The sequence below is a fragment of the Cyprinodon variegatus genome, unplaced genomic scaffold (assembly GCF_000732505.1).
Source record: "Cyprinodon variegatus isolate N-32 unplaced genomic scaffold, C_variegatus-1.0 Scaffold1, whole genome shotgun sequence".
Lineage (NCBI taxonomy): Eukaryota > Metazoa > Chordata > Actinopteri > Cyprinodontiformes > Cyprinodontidae > Cyprinodon > Cyprinodon variegatus.
This window is the reverse complement of record NW_015150454.1, coordinates 3,135,894-3,155,996: the sequence shown is the minus strand read 5'-3', so window position 1 is coordinate 3,155,996 and position 20,103 is coordinate 3,135,894. Positions and strand designations below refer to the sequence as shown.

At 36.5% G+C, this 20,103-nt stretch overlaps 2 protein-coding genes across 2 annotated transcripts; one reads left to right on the top strand and one right to left on the bottom strand.

The window, feature by feature from the left end:
* Positions 1-5,839: 5,839 nt before the first annotated feature.
* Positions 5,840-9,996, bottom strand: avpi1 (arginine vasopressin induced 1). The gene is made up of 3 exons (XM_015385671.1): positions 9,850-9,996; positions 7,369-7,727; positions 5,840-6,792 (listed from the first exon to the last, which is right to left on the bottom strand). Exons 2-3 carry the CDS (start codon positions 7,683-7,685, stop codon positions 6,516-6,518), a joined length of 594 nt encoding a protein of 197 aa, XP_015241157.1. The 5' UTR covers positions 7,686-7,727; positions 9,850-9,996; the 3' UTR covers positions 5,840-6,515.
* Positions 9,997-13,537: 3,541 nt separating this feature from the next.
* On the top strand, positions 13,538-15,110 carry marveld1 (MARVEL domain containing 1). The gene has a single exon (XM_015384654.1). The coding sequence runs from the start codon at positions 13,816-13,818 to the stop codon at positions 14,305-14,307; it is 492 nt and encodes a 163-aa protein (XP_015240140.1). The 5' UTR covers positions 13,538-13,815; the 3' UTR covers positions 14,308-15,110.
* Positions 15,111-20,103: the final 4,993 nt, after the last annotated feature.

The following is a 20,103-nucleotide window of genomic DNA, read 5'->3' as shown; positions in this document are numbered from 1 at the left end:
AACTCTCTCCCGAAGTTAAGTGAGGATCTCTAAATAATCCAATGTTGACCTAAATGACTGATGATAAACAGAGTCCACCTATGTGTAATCAAGTCTCTGTATAAAGGCACATGCTCTGTGATAGTCTCAAAGGTCTGTTTAAAGTGAACAGAGCATCATGAAGAACAGAGACAACACCAGGTTGGTCCAAAATGCTGTTGTGGAGCAGATTAAAGACGAATTTGGATACATAAAGATTTCCCAAGCTATATGCATTCCAAGGAGCACTACCCAAGTGATAATATTGAAATGGAAGGAGGATCAGACCACTGAGAATCTAAGAAGACCTGGACGTCCCTCTAAATTTTAGCTCAGACAAGGAAAAGACTGTTAAGTGATGCAGCCAAGATGCACATAATCACTCTAGTCTGCAGAGGTCTTCAGCTGAGGTGGGAGACTCAATCCATAGAATCAGTCGTATTTTGCATTATTTGGGCTTTTATTACAGAAATCAATTTCTTAAAGATATCCATAAAAAATATTTTTTAAAGTTTGCCACAAGCCACCTATGAGACACAGCAAACATGTGGAAGAAGGTGCTCTGGTCCCCAATTCCAATATTACAATCCCCAATGTCTAACATGGTGGTAGCAGCATCATGGTTTGGTCCAGCTTTTCTTCAGCATGGACAGGGAAGATGGTTAAAATTGATAGGAATTTTGGATAGGATTGGATAGGATTTTGCTATTAGACAGATATAACCAAAGAAAATGAAAAAAAAAAATGTTTGGAAAATACCCATTTCATTTGTTAAGGATAAAGACAAAGAATGGTAGCCTTGATGATGAAGGGAAACTTTATTGCCTTTAACTAAGTCATTTAGGTTATGCAGCAGACCCAAAGCACACCAAAAGGGTTTAGATAAAGGTAAACAAAGTGGAAGTTAGGAAGCAGAGCACTCAGACCCTGGGCTGTTAAAGTAATTTAGTGCAGAACAACCTTCATACTTGATGTCCCTCCAATGTGACCGGATTACATTGACTCTGCAACAGGGAGTTGGTCACATTTCATCCAGAGAGATGAAAAAGACATTACCGTCATTTGATGGCAACTGTTGCAAAGAAATGGGTCAAACCAGAAATTAGATTTACGAGGAATTATATTTTATAACAGGGTTGATTTTAAAAGCTTTTTTCCTTGATAGATGAATTCATTATTAAAGGAATTCCTCATTTCAAAACTCTTGTGTGTAACTTCTTAGATATGAAGATATGTTCCTGCTCATCCTGGAACAACCCAGAAGGCAACAAAGCATGACAGCAAACTGAATGTTTTTATTTTTTATTTATGTATGCGAGTTGAATCCATTTTTATTTCACAAATACAGCTTGACCTCAATATAAAGATGTGATCCTCTCTCTATGGACAGTAAGCCTGAAGATTTCCATTTCTCAGGTCAAAAACGATTATTCAAAAAAAAAAAGGGTGCTGCCTCCTTTTTGACTCTTTTGTTACATGTTTGTTGTATGAGCGAAGCTGAAAGAGGAGTTTGGATAGAGTGCTGTTCCTGTGTTTGGAGACTGCACACGCCAGGGGGAGCCTGAGCCCAAAATAAGAGTAAAGCCACATAGTGAAAAACAGAGCAAAGGTAAACAATGAGGGCTGTACTGCAGTGCTTTGGGATTCTAAATTGAATGAAGATGCGTAGAGGTACTCCATGGCTCCATGGCTTTCTGTTTGCATGTTAGAAATCATTATCAGAGCACAGGGTGCATATTCTGAATGTATCTTCACATAATTAACGTTCCCTGCTCTAATTATGGTGCAGCAGGGACACATTTGATTCTCAGATCCTTCCCTATCTGCAATCTCTGTCATTCAAGCACTATCACTTTCTTTTTTAGAAAAACAGATCGCAGTGCAGCCTTTACTTATCTTTGTACTTGTTTGTCTGTATTCCCTTTACACATCTGAGAGAAAAAAAAATGCCTGGAAGGTAAGGATACAATTATGGCATTTCTTTTTAACATCAGAGTAAATGTTTCTGTTGAAACAACCTCAGAAAAAGTTGGCACCTCCCAAAATTCTATTTATTTGGCTGATTTATTCTATATGACAAGCGGGAAGCTAAATCCAATTTACAAACACTACAAAGCAGGATTAAAATTAAAATGCAGAGTAGATCCTAAGTTAAAAGTCTTCTACAGGTTTTATTTAAACTGCAGGAGTTTGGGCAATCAGTGTTGGTCACATTTTCTAAATAATATGAAAAAGACAACTAATGACACTTGTGATCTAAGTACCAATGTGTAAATCAGTGCACAGATGGGTACTAAACGTTTTCCTGCCAAGCACCAATATGGTGCCTTATTTCTAAGAACCAATTTAATTATATTTGTTTGGAAAGTTCCAGAGCAAGAAAGATTGTCAGTTTTTATTAAAAGCTTGTCAGTACTCTTGAATAGATTAAGATGAAAACATTATGAGGTTTATTTATATGCACATAACTTTAAAAAAAAATGCTAATATGTGGATATGCCTGAAAGGCAGCACTGTAGCACATAGAGTTAATATCTTGCTCCTGCAATTCTATTATGCAAAGAATAAGGAAAATAAAAAAAAAAAATTTAAAATTAAACCTATTAACCAGTTTTCTGAGATTCTCTCAGGACTTAACCTAAAGATGGATTGGAAAAAAAAGAAATGATTTCACTGTCAGTGTCAAGGGTTTTTTACAATTATATTTGCACACTTCCTGGTAAGGATTTCATAGGAGACACATCACAAAGAAGTGTATAATTGTGAAATAAATAGAATATGATAAATGAGGCAAAGCCTTTAGTCCAGTTCAGACTGCTTTCTCATGCTAAGCTGCTGCTTCTCATGTGATGTCTTCCACACCTTATAGAACATATCAAGCATTCCCTGGCAATGTGGGCTGTCTGTTGAAGCTACAGCATTCTGCTGCACTATGTGCTTATTCCTGTTTGCTGCTGCTGCAAGCTTATATCTTCAGTCACTCCACCACAGAGGCACTCGCCTTGGACTCCAAGGTCAGAGACCCTCTCCTCACCTCCTGATATGTGAAAGACTGGTTTAAGGGGTACAGATGCGTTAATTACCACACAAAATGTTGACTATTATAGCAAAGGTGTAATGAGATAAGAGAAAAAACAACAAACCTGTATATATGTATATATATTAGCTGTATCAGAAGTATTTTGAATATTTATACATGAATTGTCAGATTGAACAGATTTTAAGCTGTTTTTAAACAAAAATCTGATTTGTATTTTACCATACAGAATCACATTGTAAAACGTTGATTTGCATTTAAATCTGAAGTTCTAAGTGGTTTGTATCTACCACCTCTGCTGACCATAATTGCCAAACAAAAATCTAAACTTAGGATTAGATGAAAAGCATTCTGTATATGAAAAGCAAATCAAGCCTTTTCACAAATTCAGTGTTTAATGTTGGTTTAAACTTTGACCGACCTGCTCTAACATAACATTATATTGCACATGCATGCATACTTTGGTTGGTAATAAAACATTTTTTGGAGGGTTTTATTAATGTAGCTGTTTCAAAGTGAATGGAACTAAATACAAATGAAGGTTTTGCATTTGTTATTTTCTCCTCACAGTTATGCTATACATTGTGTTGGATTATCTCATACTACCCTTATATGGCGCACTGAAGTCTGTTGTAATGTGAAAAAATGTGGAAAAGAAATCTAGAAATCTAAGAAAAGATTAAGGATCCTGCATTTTTTCTGTTGATCATATCATCTTCCCTATGTGTGGTTTATTAAAAACTGGTTACGTCTCCTTATCGTACTCGAGTTATCAGCCGTGAAAGCATTAATATAACCAGGGGTGGCCATGTATTTAATTACAGACAAGCAGCAGGACAACAGTTTATATAGCACTCCGCAGCAAGTGCTCCATCTAAAGTAAGTATTAATAGAACACATTACAATCTGAAAAATGCTTATTCTGCAGAAATGAAAAGGTACATAAACTGTGCCATCCAAAATATTAAAAAGAAAGACGATATAGATGAAGATAAGTATTGCTGCTGGACCATCGACCATGTCTGAATAGTTTAAATAAACTATGCAGAGAGTAAACTCCTCTTTGCAATTATTATATATACAACAAGGTGAGAAGTTCGGCTGAGTAAGGATTACCTCTATGCTACTCAGATGCTTTATGTGGGTTTGAAGGAATCAGCTGAGCTTTCAGCACCTTCATAAAGCCAAGCCGGTGGCCTCAGTCTTGTCAGGGCTCCAGCCAAGCAGGCACAGCAGGTCAATCCAGGACAGAGGAAGGCAGCATCTCTCCGTTTTCATACTACCCTAATTCTGCACCATGTGTTCATATCTCGCCTTGTAGGCAGCTTTTACATTGCACAGAATCTAAATGGAAAATAGGTCCAATAGCAGGAAAATGTAGCTGAATGAATTTAAGTTGCTTGTGGAGGAAAATATAGTTGGCCTACTAGTTTTGATCAAGACATTGATCAAAAAGTAAAGTTCATATTTCTATATCTACAACATCAGTTAAAGTTTTCATGGGGAAACGCTTAGATAAAACATTCAACTTAAAGTTATTTTCAACTCTTGCCTCTATTTCACTTTGTCAAAACTAAAGCTTTTGCTCCATCTAGTGTCTTAAATTTGACAGTACATGTTGAATACAGCTATAAACAGCCACTAGAGAGCAGCATGTTGAACTGAAGGTGTTTCTTTTCTATTTGAATTAGCTCTGAAAAGCAGTTTTAGATTCAAAGTTTTAAAAATATTTTATTGTAAAAGCTCATACATCTTATAATAAATGCTTTAATAAATGCTTTCATTAATTCATCTGTTGAATACTGGACTGTTGGATGCAAAAGTGCACACATATTTTGTGTTGAATTGTGCATTCAATGACTTGTCTTGTTAATGCCAATCTTGGCCAAAGCATACTTGTAGCACCCTAGTTCATTAAGGTGTTGAAAATACGAACTGATATCTCATTGCACATCAATTTCCCTTTTCTCAGGACTGAGCATTATATAAGAGCTTAAGCACTACTTACAGTGTCCTAAAAGAGATTTGGTGGGTTCAGGGAATGGTGGGGAAATTGACCTGATTGATTTTAAAGGCAGTCAGTTATGATTTGTTGCACTATGCCAACATAGATGAGTGAACAAACTGGGCTCTAATTCAAAGAAAATGTTAAAGTTCTAGCTCAGATAGCTTCTATGGTAGCAAATCCATCAAACTATGAAGATTGTTTTTAAACTTGCCAACTTCTTCTATTAATGTTTAAGTTTTAAACAACTTAAAATCTTTTAATTTGTATCTGCTGAAACCTTGGGCTAACTGGCTTTCAGAATATGACCCTATACTGCAAAAAATAGGTGAAACAGCAAGTAGAGGAAATAGGAAATAATATAACCTTGTTAAAGAGAATTATTTAATTTCAAGTTTTAAATTATGTCAAATTTAAAACTGAATTCAAATTCCACTCTTGTTTAACTTCTCTGGTTAGGCCTAAAGTGTACTATTATGTTTAAATACTCCAGAGAGTTATTATTAAGTAGCTAAATAAAACTAAGTGTGACGTAAAGAGCAGCCGTTTTTATTCTGAAACTGACCCTTTAAAGTCAAGGCAAAAAAAAACTTTTTAAAAAAATCACAAAATGAACACAAGACATGATTCTTGTAAATTATGCATAGAGGATCTCATTATTTATTTCTTATTTGTAAAGAAAAAAAATATTACTGTACTACACTAAAAGTAGAAAACCAAAATAAAAAATTACCTATTGTAATAAATAATGATACACAATAGAAATAAAATTGTTTCTATAGTCAGAGTACAAAATAGAAAGTTTCAAGATTATGAAACACAATCCAAACTACATCCAGTATTTTCAGAGGTTTGATTAACAATTATTTTTTATAAGACTGCAATTCTGTTTACAATTCAATTAATTTTAGTTTATTTATATATCGCCATTAACAATACATCATCTAAAGGCGCTTTGCAAAGATAATTTAATCAAATCCTACATACAGATTAAGTTCATACATACAATTAAGTGTTTCTTATCTAAGAAAACCCAGCTTATTTAATGAAGTCATTGACTTTGCAGAATCTGTTCGTCCTGGATGAGCATGTAGAGAGTGGACAACCTCTTGCATTGTGTCGTCAACACAACATCTATATGCAACTTTGTCATATTATTTTTGGTCTGTGCAACCTGAGCTTTCAGTAAGTAAGAGTTTGGTGATGAATATTTCAAAAATAAATAAAAGCAAACACAAATATATTTTGTCATTGCAACGATCTAATCCTCCTTATCCACTGTGGCACTGTGTTACAGGTATTGTGAATTTGAGAACACATACGGCTGCTTTTGGGCCAAAGTTTTTAAAAGCTGTGTGGTGAATTTAAACAGTCTATGGTTTGTGCTGATTTAATATATTAACTCCTCTTAGTTTAATTTCCAGCCATAAAAATGATACGTTGCTTCCTGGGGTTTTATCTATTCTTTGTTTCACAGCGACGTATTCGGTGCAGGTATCTCTCTGGGTTACTCTCTCCCGCCCTCCTCGGTCCTGAGCTGGATTTGGTTGCTCTGTCAAAGTTCCTGTTAGTGTTCTCCCTCTCAGTCTGAGCCAACTGTTCACCAGTCCCTCCTGACATTACTCCAAATAAGGTGTGCCCCCAGGACTCTGAACTTCTTGGTATTTCAGCTTTAAAATCCAGCTCCTCACCATCATCTTCACTATGTCTGCTTGGAGAGTCCTCTCGAATCCTAAGTAAGAAAGACTGTAGTTAGAGACAAGAACAGTTGTTAAAATCCAATGCTTGAAACAGCATAAGGTGGGGATGAATGACCTATTATAGAATCACTAACTGCCACTTTTAGTCATTTAAAAACACATTGGAAAATATTCCAAAAGGAAAACTTGGCAGATATTATTTAACCACCCTTTATTTCCATCTTCTTGCTGTTCATGTGTGTTTTTCTGAACAGGGAGGGGATCAGTCATGGGGTATTTTTTTGGCTATGTGACAACAGTAGCGATTTAGCACAGCAAAGTGGGGTTTTTTTAACTGAAGCAGAGAAACTATGCCAACAGCAAGAATTCAAACTGTAGAGAAATATTTCAATACTGGTAATGATTGCTTATTGGCCATAGCAGTAGACTAAGCTGCCTTCTTGGCCAGGACTCCCTGGAAGAAGAGTTACTTTAACTCAATGGGACTTTCCTGGTTAAATAAAGGTTAAATAAAATAAAATAAAATAAAATAAATAAACTAAATATTGGATATTCGCCCACATTTTCCTAATAGTACATCCCTTATATAGGTTGTGATATGGTTTTACCTGAGTTGGTTGAAAGATCGCAGCCAGTGTGAGCCCAAGGCATCATTAGTCCTCAGTTCTCTTTTATGAACTCGACTCCTCAGCGCTATTAAGGCCTGAGCTAGTTCAGCTTCGTCTCTGTGTCCCCAGACCAGCTGGGCCCTCTGCTGTGCATCCTGATCCCCCGCTGCCGTAAACAACCTCTGGAGCTGCTGCAGATTCACACTGCTGAAAATGTTCCCTGAACCAGACTTCCTGTTCCTTCTCTCGGTCAGACGCCACAGGGAAGAAGAACCAACCGCCACTGATGGAGAAGGGGTTGTCGATATGGAATCCATCCAGAAAGATGGGAAAAGTGGCAGACAATACCCAGGTTTATTCTGTGGAGAGAAGAAATGTTTCAATAAGAAAAGCATTTCACTTATTCAGCTTTTTCTTGTATTTTATCAATGGCAGAGCAGCCTGCCCTGAGCCAGGAAATGGGAACACAACCATATCCTCGCTCCATGGGAATAATTAATAGCATAAGGCATTAGCTGCCAATGTGCTAAGACTCTTCCAGCAGGCCTTGACTTTTTAATCCTACTTAAAGGCAAGTGATGACCAGCACTTTAAAGCCAATTACACTTTAAATGTTAACTCTGTCTCTCTTTACGCACATTCGTCAGAAATTGCACAATTGCTCTGTGCTAATCGAAAGCCAAAAGTCAGCTACTCTTGCTGAAAAATGCTCCACTTCTCCTGTTTAATAGAAATGGGACACAAAATGTAATTTTTAAGCAAAAACTATCTACTGTTTCAGTAACTCAACTCATGTTTTATTTATAAAGCACTTTATAAGCTCAAGGTGAACAAAGGTGGTTTGTTGATATTAGGGCTGAAACAATGAACTGGATTAATCGATTATTTCAATAATTGCCAACTAATTTAGAACCCACATTGAGCAGCAATTACACCAGAAATAAAAATTTTAAAAATGTAAAAATTTTGTATTTAAGATAAAAAAAAAAAAAACTTTTTCGTTGTCAATAAGTTCTCTGCAGAACTCAAGTGGAAATTTTTTAGTTTCGCCTGGTTTAATTTCGTAAAAAGTCTTCTTTAAGGAACCTTTTCCTACCCTAATCATAATCAATTATGCTAAAAGAAAAACATTGGTAGATTAATCGATTTGAAAAATAATCGTTAGTTACAGCCCAAATATACCAAAACATCCCACGGATAAAAAACGAGATAAACAATAAAACAGTTCTACATGCTACATTAGTTCAAATAAACACATTCACGAGTAAAACCGACTTAAAAAAACTCTAACTAAAAACTTTGTAAAAGCCTATTCTCATAAATGTGCATAAATTGTGAATGTAACAAGTACTATATTCTTTTAAGAGGTAAGCCTTAATTTTCATTTAACATGTAAATGAGCGGGAAAATTCCACAATGAATCCACAATTTAAAGCTGTGATTTTGAAGCTGTGAAGTTAACTCATAATGTTTAAGTGGTAAAGACAAACAAGCTACTTTGATTTATATCCAGATGACTAAAACTGAGAAGTAGTTATAGATAAGCATGAATAATAAAGTAAAATAGATATAACTTAAAGGGAACATAAAGTGTAATGGAAACCATAAGCTTGTAACTACCAAAAAGTACTTAAGTTGAGGACATATTAAAATAAAATGCACAAAACAAAAATTGCAGAAACAAGGCATAAGTTAACTTTAAACAGGATATGCATTTTACGTTAAAGTGCACTTTTTCTTTATTCCGTAAAGTTATTCACAGTGGATAGAGTGGCCAAACGTTATACTCAAGTAAAAGTAGCAATACATCATGGAAGTAAAAAGGTATGATGCAGTAAAACTAGTTCTAAATGGTACAAAAAGGAACTTCAGTAAATGTAACTGAGTTAACTAGTTACTAATAGTAACTACTTAAGTTTGCATATAAGGTATTTTAGATTTTAAAATAGGCCTTTCTTCGCTTCAGAAACAACAAAATGAAAGGCTTCTTTATTCTAATTAAAAATGTTTGGTCTTTATGGAAAAGTTGGGGGGGGAAAATACAAATTACACCATTAATGGAACACAGAAATCATGTTAAAGAACACAATCTGGGCAAATAAATAAATAAATAATAAACTTTTGGACAAGTTTTACACAAACTAAGGCTACACATCAGCCTCAAACAGGATAGTGGCATCATGATGCTGTGGAAAATGCTTTTTTCTACTGCGGGAATATGAAATCACTAGTGGAAAGAACAACCTAATAGAGGCTGCAACAGAAAACGGTGCGTCTTGGACAGCCTGCCTAAGATCCAGAGTCTATACCTACTTAAACTGATGAACAACCTGTGACAACATAGAATATGATGACTGAGATCTGTTTGTCGCTTCACTAAAATGAATAATTTTACCAATAACATAGTCTACTCAGACATAGGCTACAAAGGATAACATATTTTATCATCAGATGAAAAAAGAGATAAATATGCGCGCTTACTCAAAGGCTCAGTCCATCCATCAGATTTCCCTGCGTGTTTTTCTCTTTCATACAGCAAGGAAACCCCTCTATGTGCTGCCAATCTGCTGCAGCGCTTTCTAATTTGACTCCTTTCTGTGTCAATTGGTAAATCACTGACCTGAAATGAATAGGGTGGGAGGAATGCGCATGCGCGCTCCTCTCCAGCCTGCTCCAAGTTGTCATTTCAGCCAATAAAGATTGTGGAGGGGTGTGGTTGGGGCTTGGCTCTGCCCACTAGCCACGTAGGGCGTTTAGGTCGTAAACTCATTGACGTCAATGAGCCCGGCTGATGCGAGGAGCGCCTGTCATTAATCCCAGAAAGAAAGTAACATGTGAGGATCCTGCGCCTGGATGACGCAAGCAGGGCTCATGATTACTGGAGCGCTATCAACAGAGCTGGCATTATTAGTTCAATCCAGTGAGGTGGCCAAATAGACAAAATAGATATACACACTTATTGAATATCAAAGCTCCACAGTTATTGAAAAGATAAACACCTTAGGCTGATGAGTGCATGGGTGGGTCCAAATACAAGGAAGAAATATTTTGATTATAATCAGCAGTCTAGACCTACATCACTGTTGCTTCCATGTTATGAGAAACTTCCGTTTGAGGCAGAGGCGTAGCCAGAAAATTTTTATAAGGGTGTCCAGGCAATAACCAATGGCCCAAAGGTTGATAGGCACCAGAACCTCAGGCTCAATCTACACTGTTCCAACAGGAAAATTAACGAGCGCAACTTCCGTATTTTCAAATTAAAGACTAACTATACTTTCCTACAGCCTTTGCTAACAAATAGACGCATATATTTAAACATCCATGGTGTCTTAATTAAAGGTATAGTGGATAAAATTCTTTCAGGTTTGAGATCTGGGGCAAACATCTTTTCCATTGTCTTTATTTACCTACTTTTATCAATAATCCTTCGGTATAAAATTGATATTTACATATACTAATATCTCCATGAATTGATTATTTCATATGTTTTTATTAAAATGCTTATTTATCTATGATTTCACTGAAGATTCCTAGATGACTTGCAGAGACACATTATATTCTCCTTACCCCATATTACTAAAAATCTAGTTATGGAAAGAGCATCATTTCTGTATTTATCATCTTTAATGTTTGTATATTGATGTGCATAATTAACCATAGTGTTTTTGTTGTCAAGTAATTGTTAATATATGAAAAATTAAAATGTTTTGAATATTCCACTTGAGATTATTACTGCTGCCATCTGTATTAGAGGGAAGAAATGGTAGGGTGGCCACAGGGGTGGCCAATTAAGGGTGACCATGGCCACCCCTGGCCCCCCATCTAGCTCTGCCCCTGGGTTGAGGCCCTTAAACAAGAGAAAATGTATTTAAAAAAAATTAGTCTTTCAAAGATTGTTTTTTATTTTCTATGTATGATATAGAAATAATAATGACAATTTGGGTCAACTACTTAGCAATAGTAATAATGATATTAATAATATTTTATTTAAAATAAATATATAATTTTGTAAAAGAAAAGTTAATTTGTTAATAGTTTATTAATGGGTATTGTTAAAGGAAAGCTCTGTGTCTGCACCTTGAAGCTTTCTCTGTCCGGTTAGTTTTCCTAAAAAAGATCACTCGGGACAAAATCTTTAAATAACACTTCATAATGTATTAAATAGCCATGAGATATGACAACAGATTTTGATTTTAATTGTAATCTTACTCAGATCAGAGAAGTTGCTTAAGAATACAGAAGGCAGCTGCTCACCAACCACACTCACTTAGTGGGAAGTGGCCACGATTAAGAGTTAAAGAAGCATTTTATACATCTCCAGTCTGCCACATAATCACAGTTTACATTAAACACGTTTGTAGATGAGGAGACATCCATCATGGCTCCAGTCTTATCAAAATATTACACTTTGTTCTTAGCTGAAGGACACCGCATTCATTCCATTCCCAAATCTTTGCCACGTAAAAAATGAAGATTATAACTGTATATAGCTGGACCGTGGAACTGGCCTAATTAAAATAACTACTGGGGAAATTATCAGTTCTGACACGCAACCAGCAGTTAATATTAAGGTGTAATAAAATCACACATAATCAATAATAATTATCCTAACAGTATTTTTTGTAGAAAAAACCCAAAGCTCATGTTCATATAAAAATATTACAAAAAATCTATAAAATATTATTGCAAACTATCGAGCTTCTGCAAAGTTTATATCCTGGCACTCAATATTTTGCTGTCTTTTGACATGAAATAAATGCATTGCGGCATGGAGGGGATCAGCTGCAATTCTACTGAGGTTTAATGGAAGCCTATGTTGCTTTGATTCAATTTCAGTAAATTCAATTATGTTTATTTATGTATCATCAATTCACAACACATGTCATCTCAAGGTACTTTACAGGGTCAATTCAACCAGATCATACAGTCAGATTGGTTCAAAGTTTTCTATCTCAGGAAACGAGCTGATTGCATTGCATAGGCAATCGCTCTCACCAAGCATGCTTGTAGTGACAGTGGAGAGGAAAACTCCTTTTTTAACAGGTCGAAACCTCCAGCAGAAGCAGGCTTAGTGTGAGCAGCCATCTGCCGATTCCAACTGGGGTTCAAGGAGACAGAAGCATTCATAAAGAAGTAAAGATACAAAAGGTAACTGTTAACCATCTCCACAGGCGGCCCCGTCAGGAAACAAACAGCCAGGTAGACGAGCTCTGAGCCAGCTCCCATGTCAGAGGATGAAAGAGAGCACATACAGTTAGTCACAGTCAGAGAAACAGGACTACACTGGAAAATAGGCCAAGCTCCTCATCTATAAAGAAAGTGTTGATGGCATGAACACAGTTGAAATTTCTCTCCAGGATAGTGTCACAGCCAAAGAGGAACAAACCGGGTGAAGCTACTATGATGAGAAAAGGAAAAGAGAGCATAACGTTAGAGATTAAACTAACAAATATTAAAGAGTGGGAGAACATAGAAGCAGAGTCACGAAATAGGGTGCGTTCCAGCAGTCTAAGCCTATAGCAGCAGAACTATAGAGATAGATCAGGATAACGTGAGCCACTCTAACTGTAAGCTTTATCAAAAAGTAACGTTTTAACACTAGCCTTAAAAGTAGACAGGGTGTCTGCCTCACGGTCTGTGCACTGTAGGAATAATCTGATATAAGACAGAGCTTGGCCATTTAAGGCTTTGATCGCTGTTATATGGGCTGAATGCTTGATATATTTCACTTTCTGTAGAAAACAATATGACTATCAATTTCTGAAATGTCAAAAAAATATAACTTTTTATACCCTCATTGAGCTGTAAATTATAACATTATTATTATTGTTGTTGTTGTCGTCGTTGTTGTTGTTGTTGTTGTTAAGCGCTTGATGTTATTTGGGATGACTTGTTGTTATCCAAACACAACAGCAAGCGCATTTGAAGTAAGGCTATTTTTGTAGCCTATCACTTTATATTGAATTAATCATGAAAAATGTTAATCATTTTACCTTTAGTTTTTCTTAAATTTGGTAAATGTTTCCGAGCAGCCATCCTGGTTGTCAGTGTGAACCTCTAAGCAAAGGAGCGCATGCCTCAGTGTCCAACAGAGGAGGAGCAGGTTTTGAATTACAAGCCGCCCATTCCCCATCTCCCCCCACTCCCCCCACCCCCAACACAGACTCTGCATTGAACAGAGGAAACGGAAAAGACGAAACATAGCCTGCAAGAAGGTTTGTCATTTCAAAACCCAGAGGCTGTGGAAAGAGCACAGACGCCCTCTTTATTCCCACAGCCTGGCTGCTTTTATTGGACTTTACGCACTCCGCTAAAAAGTTCCACTTCCACTTTTTAAACCATCTTTTCTCCAGCTGCAAACAGCTGGAGAGAAGACATCCGCCCTGTTTAGAGAGAGAGAGGAAGCTTGAGTGTGAGCGGAGAAAGGAGCAGAGGACAGAGAGAGGAATGGAAGGCCAACCATCCCAGGTGAGGAAAAACATCTCCAAATTCCTCAGGAGTTTCCTTGGAATCATCCGGATCCTGCAGATCGTTTTCGGAGCCGGACTGTGGATCACAGTCGCTGCCAACAAGTACGAAGGCTCCATCCACTTTGTCCTGTTCGTCGCTGTCCTCTTCTGGCTCCTCACCCTCGCCCTGTTCTTCATCACCCTCCTGGACAAGCAGGACCTCGTTCCTTTGCTGGGAGGAGAGCGCTGGTTGCGCACCAACCTGACGCACGACGTGGTCGCCACTGTGCTTTACCTGTCGGCCATAGGAATCATGATTTATAAGACTCGTACCAACTCCTACTGCAATCTGGAGCAGTATCAGCACTACTGTCTGTACAAGGTCTACCTGACAGCGGCTGTGTTCGCCTGCCTGTGCTGCCTGACCTACCTCTTATCGGTCATCTATGGAGGATACAGGAGGAGCCGAGGAGAACAAACTGTCATCTGATGACACTGATTCTGGGGATGGAAGAGGAGTATCCATTGCAAGATGAGGAATAGTCCCCTTCACTGTAATTCAACTCAAGACCACCCCTACTGTCTCCCATTGCTGCTTGAAAGCAGCTACAGGTAGAATCCAGGAATACAAATAGAAGATGTCACATAATATGTGGATGGTTTCTTCCATTTCTAACCTAAAAAATAATTAAATCAGGATTTTGTAAGATAAAAAAAAATTTCACAGCTACATCCCTAATACACATTTTTACTTAGCCTTACATCCTAAGGACGTTGCCAGTTGCCATTTTTATATATTTTTTATCTTTTGTATTTACGCCTTTTTGTAAGCTGATATCCATGGATAAAAAGACTCAGCTGTTTTTGTTTCGTCTTTAACTCAAACATCCAGTTTTAACTTCTGTCAGAATGCTGTTCAAAGATGAGACAGTATCAACCTCCTTTCACATGGATGTAAACGGTGCTGCAACATGTTTTGCTGAAAATATATACTCCTAATATAATTTTAAAGAGCAGGAATAAACATGACTTGGTTGAGAATATGTTTCTGAATAATGTCAATGCAAAGTATTCAGTGTTAATGCTTTATATATCCTGTTATTGTTCCAGGTGTTTTTATAAATCTGTACTCTCAGGGAGGTTAACTCCAAAGATGTATTAAAATAAAAACGACTAAAAAAATTTAAATAGACAGATGAAAAATAATTGCAAGGAGTCCATCCATCTTCTCCAGCTTATTCCGTCAGGGTCCCAGTAGGGCTGTTGCCTATCACCGGTGGTTTATGGACAAGAGTTGGGGTACAACCTGGACAGGTTGCCACTCTGTCGCAGGGGAACACAGAAGCACACAAAAATTAACACAACCATGCAACCTAACAGTCATGTTTTTTTGAATGTGGGAGGAAGCCGGAGTACCCGGAGAGAACCCACGCATGCACAGGGAGAACATGCAAACTCCCTGCAGAAAAGCCCCTCTTGCTGCAAGGTAGGAGTGCTACAAATTGTGCAGCCATTGTCATTTATCATACTTAAGAGAACTCACTGTAAGATATTATATTTCCTAGTTTTGTTGAAACAGTTTTCAAACTATTGGGTGTCCTGTTGAAGAAAACTCATGGGAGGGCCCCTCTTCTTAGCCTGTGCCTCTTTGACCTGGGGGCTGCTGCTTCTGTGCTTCAAAGACCACCTACCTACCCATGGCTGCACTGGAGTGATGCCTTGGGGCTACCATGACCCTCCAAAGCCATGCCTACCTTGCCCTATGCTGCTTTCGGCTGCTGACTGTTGCAAGCATTAACACACCAATGTGTTGATATATAAGAAATCGCATGTTGTCTAATCTGATGTTAGATGCAGTGTTTTTTGTCTTTTAGAAAATGCATTTACAGTAAAAATTGACAGTGAATGCAGAGAAGGTACATTTTCTGACTGAAAATGTTTGGAAAAGTTGAAATCAACAGAAGAAAATTAGGAATTCTTAGTAATGGAAAAATAAAACGGTCTGATCATATATCCTCCAAGAGTGTCACCTAAAAAGAGCCAAACAACCATATTTTTAACACTTGTTGACAAGTTGAATATCAACAATATTTTCAAATTTCTTAAATTTAATTTGAACAATATTAGAATCAGATAAAAAAAAAATAATTATAAGACCGTTTGACCATATTTTGAACACATGCAGCTCATCTTCATTTAGAGCAAGGTTGTGTTGGCATGATTTGGTGCATAACTATCCAGTAAAATCCAGTACTGCCGCTGCCTGCTGTTTTGTTATATCAAACTTTTTTTTTCTTCTAAAAAGTAATGTGAGGATGAAACAGCTAAAGAAAGAAAAAATAATTTGACACAATTTAAAAGTAAAGGACTTGATTCTCTGAGGTGCACTGTAGGTGTTGCAATCACTTTGGCACATGGCTGTTTCAGTTTTGGTCATTTCAGCATCATCTTCTACAGCAGGTGGTGTGAACTCATCTTGTGTTAATTTTAACCCCCTAGCAGGATGTTCCTTTTTTTTTTAATTTCTCTTGACATGTGAATGGTTTCAAATAGTTTTCAATACTTATAGTCCACTGTAAGAAAATAGAGTTTTATGACTTCATTAAATAAGATTTATGAGTTGGTCACCCTGCGCTGCCCCAGTTTGATCAGGGGCCAAAAACCATCATAATTTTTTAAGTCCCAAACAGAAACATACAAAAAGAACTGGAATATAGTGTAAAAAAAAATGTTTTATTAACTGTACAAAGATTTCCAAAAAAAAAAAGAAATTGCTCCAGGATGTATAAAAATACTGAGCTACAATACAAAAAAAAAAAAATTTCTATGGTTAATTAAATATATAAATATGATTTTTAAGTATGAATAAGAAATAGAAATAAGTAACAAAAGTTTTAAAAAATACGGATAAAATGGGGTATGTATGAACTTACACAGAAACGTTCACCAAAATTAAAGCTAGCTGTACCAAAGGCTTTCTTAGATTAAAGAAAGAAAGGTCTACTGTTATCTGTTGGCTGTTGTTGTGATTCTGTTTGTGGATCTAAATGTTTACAGCTCCTTATGAAAAGCTTCAAAAAAGTCTAGTTTTTGTTTTTTGTTGTCCTTTTTTAATAAAGGATTGGTATTACCAATCAGTGATGATGTAGAAAATGAGACTCTGTCGCGCAGGCATCGGACAAATATATGCATATAGTGCATGAGTAAGAATGTGTGTCCTTCCTTCAAAATAATCTGGAAGGAGGCTTGTTCTTACAGGAACTGTCTGTTGGGGTTCTGGAAATCGGCTAAAGCTTCAGCCAATGAAAATAAAGCCAAGTATAGATGATTCAGTGCCTCATCTGTTCAAGTCAGCATATGGCTACTAGGCAGGGTCTAATTATGACTTATATGATCAACACATCACTGTAGCGTTAAATCTTCATATCAATAAAGCTAAATTAGTTCTAGTTATATAAATATCAGCATTTCTTTCAAATGCGTTTGCAAGCTAAATTAAGAATAGAAAGCAAAAAAAAAAAAAGACATCCAGACAAGTCGAGTAACACTTTATAAAAATAGCATCAAAGGGAAAACACATTGTTACTACAGGTACTGACTCACAAGGAGAACTGCAGACTTTATGATCTGAATCTAACCTGAGTTAGAGTGGTGCTGGGGGTTAATGTTAACCAGCTGCAGAACAGCGACAGAAACGTCTAAAGAGTAAAATGAGCTTCCCCACCCACCCTTCTCCCTGTGGAGAGTTCTGCAAAAATGTTATCTGGTCCACGTGTCACTGCCTACAAAAACACAACTGATGTAACTGAGAGTAACCAAAGAAAACAGTTGAAGACTTACTCAACATGAAATTATTCTAACAATTAAAACTTGAGAAAGATCTGTATATGACTACATGATGTTTTTTCTTTTTTTATTAATATACCCCCCAGTGTTTAGGAATGCTAATGAAAAAGATACATTTTAAGCATTCATATGTTTACATGTTTATAGCGCCACAGTTTTATGCACAACAAAAAGGCATTTAAAAGCACAGGTATTAGGGCATGTGGACACAGGCATAACTATGGAGTGCCAACTGTAGGATTTCTTTTGGCTGGTCATCCGAACAAGACATTTCCTGTACGGGCGCCCCCACCCATCTGCAAGAGACCAAGAGTTGCTATATCCTTTAACCCTTTACTGTTGTCTTTTAAACTACAACCCCACAGTTCAGACCAAAATCATTGATATTTCTGGAAGACTTTATTAGTTAAGCGTCTTGACACAAATCTTATGAAATATCTGTTGTGGCAGTATGCTCTTAGAATGATTAGAGTTAAATTTCTTAATAAAACATAAATAATCCAAATGATGCTCAGAAACCATGAAAAGAGTTGGAATACCTCAGTTCTAATAATAATCTAGTTTATAATGCAAGCACACTTTTTGGTTGATTAAAAATAAATTCTAAATTAATATCTGCCAGGGTTGTTAAATCCTAAAATGGAAAGGAAAAAAAATTATCTTTATATATCTGCTACTGAAATATGGTAGCTATATAAGTAAACTTGCTTTGCCTTTCTTTGCCTTATTGATGAAGCTGAAAAAACAAAAACAAAAAATGTAATTTCAGTCCAACTTGGTCAAACTGAGAAACTAAGTAGACAATTGTTTGCAATTAAAAAAAATCTCTCCCTTAAATCACCAGAATCTATAGAAATCCGTTTTGAAGAGTTATAACTGTTTTTATTTATTTTTATATTTGTATTTTTCATTATAACATGCTTACTGTTGTGTTTTTTTAGGTAGACAATTTTAAGATCTGTCCAGGGACAACAGATGAAAAATAACCTTTTTGCTAATTCTGGTGCATTTGTAGGAATGCTTTTTATTGTACACTGTCCTTGTTAAATAAATAAATTAATTTAATTAAATCTATTTTTTTTTTTTTTACTTCAGAATTTCCGCAGAAGTATATTTCTGACTTAAATCCTTTCAGCAGCTTTGTAGGTCTCTGGAAGCCTCTGTTATTTATCTTCTACCAAGATGAGAATCTCCTGTTGGAAGTGGTTCACTTTGTCACCATGTTATTCTTTTTTTGTTTTCTTTCTGTCTGGCCAAATCATTAACACATTTCCACGTGAAAGAAGGAAACAAAGACGCCAACACAGCAATGCCCTTTTTAACCACACGTTTAGCAGCTACTGCTGAGAAACACATTCCACTGACAAGGAGATGCAGAGAGAGCGAGAGAAACCACATGAAGGAAGGCTGAACAAGTGAATGAGGAGGAGAAAAAATGCAGGAATAAATAAATGTGTGACATCTTAAAACAGAAACCTGAGATCCACGTTTCCTGTCTGTTTGAGGCTTTAATCAGTCAGAGCATTGTTTGTCTCTGATACTACATATTATAGCCCCGCAACCACCTCAATTACATGCAAGAGAACCATAAACATCTGTTAGAGCAGCTTTTGGAAAAGCCATAACTCTGAATGGGCCTTGTGTCTGTGTGTTGTGTAAGGGCAGTCAGTGGTGGGAACTGGTGATTGCTATTTATAGAGCTTTGAAAATACCACCACTTCCTTTAATCTGCCAGTCTTCAGCCAAGTGTTCAAGAAGAATGTATTCAAGAAAGAATGAGTCTAAAAACCTAAAGGCAAAGGGGAATGGCTCTTTAAAATTACTAATTTCCTTCTTCGTATTTAAAAGTTCCTGAAATGTTGGGATCTGCTTGTTGCTCCTTTACTTACCAGTTATAAAATGTTGACCTTATTAAAAGATGGCATCTGCGCAAACAACTGTTAAATTTTCATTAGATTTTTAATGGGTGCTTGCTGTTGTTTCCTGTGCTTTGGTTACTAACACAAAAAAATGTCTCCAAGTGTTGATGATGGCACTCTTGATAACAACTAACAGGGCTGTTAACTGTTTCCCAGCCAGCTTTCCCATCAGTTTTAAGCAACAATAGGTAAATCCTCATTAGACAGCAATCAACTCTTACGGACAAAGAAAGTCCCTAGAGAAATATCTAAATAATAATACATACTGGTTTGAAAAAATATATATTTTTGAGAAGAATTGAGGTAAAAATATCAGGCAGTTTGTTTCCTGAATCTTTTTTATGTTATATTATAGAAACAATAAAGGTGTTCAAAATGTATAACATTTTAATTCCACTTTTTATTTGCAATTATTCGTCCACACACCAGGTGGCGCCATTCTGACTGTAATGGTATTTTCTCTCATATTTTGTTCTTTACTGCTCCTGGGCACTAAGATGTTTCAGGTTAGAAAAGATAAT

Bases quoted from the DNA above. Each gene is read 5' to 3' on its own strand.
- marveld1 (XM_015384654.1), top strand. From the start codon at position 13,816: ATGGAAGGCCAACCATCCCAGGTGAGGAAAAACATCTCCAAATTCCTC.
- avpi1 (XM_015385671.1), bottom strand. From the start codon at position 7,685: ATGGATTCCATATCGACAACCCCTTCTCCATCAGTGGCGGTTGGTTCT. The intron at 6,793-7,368 runs GTAAAACCATAT...TTTCTTACTTAG, and splicing joins CGATCTTTCAACCAACTCAG to GATTCGAGAGGACTCTCCAA.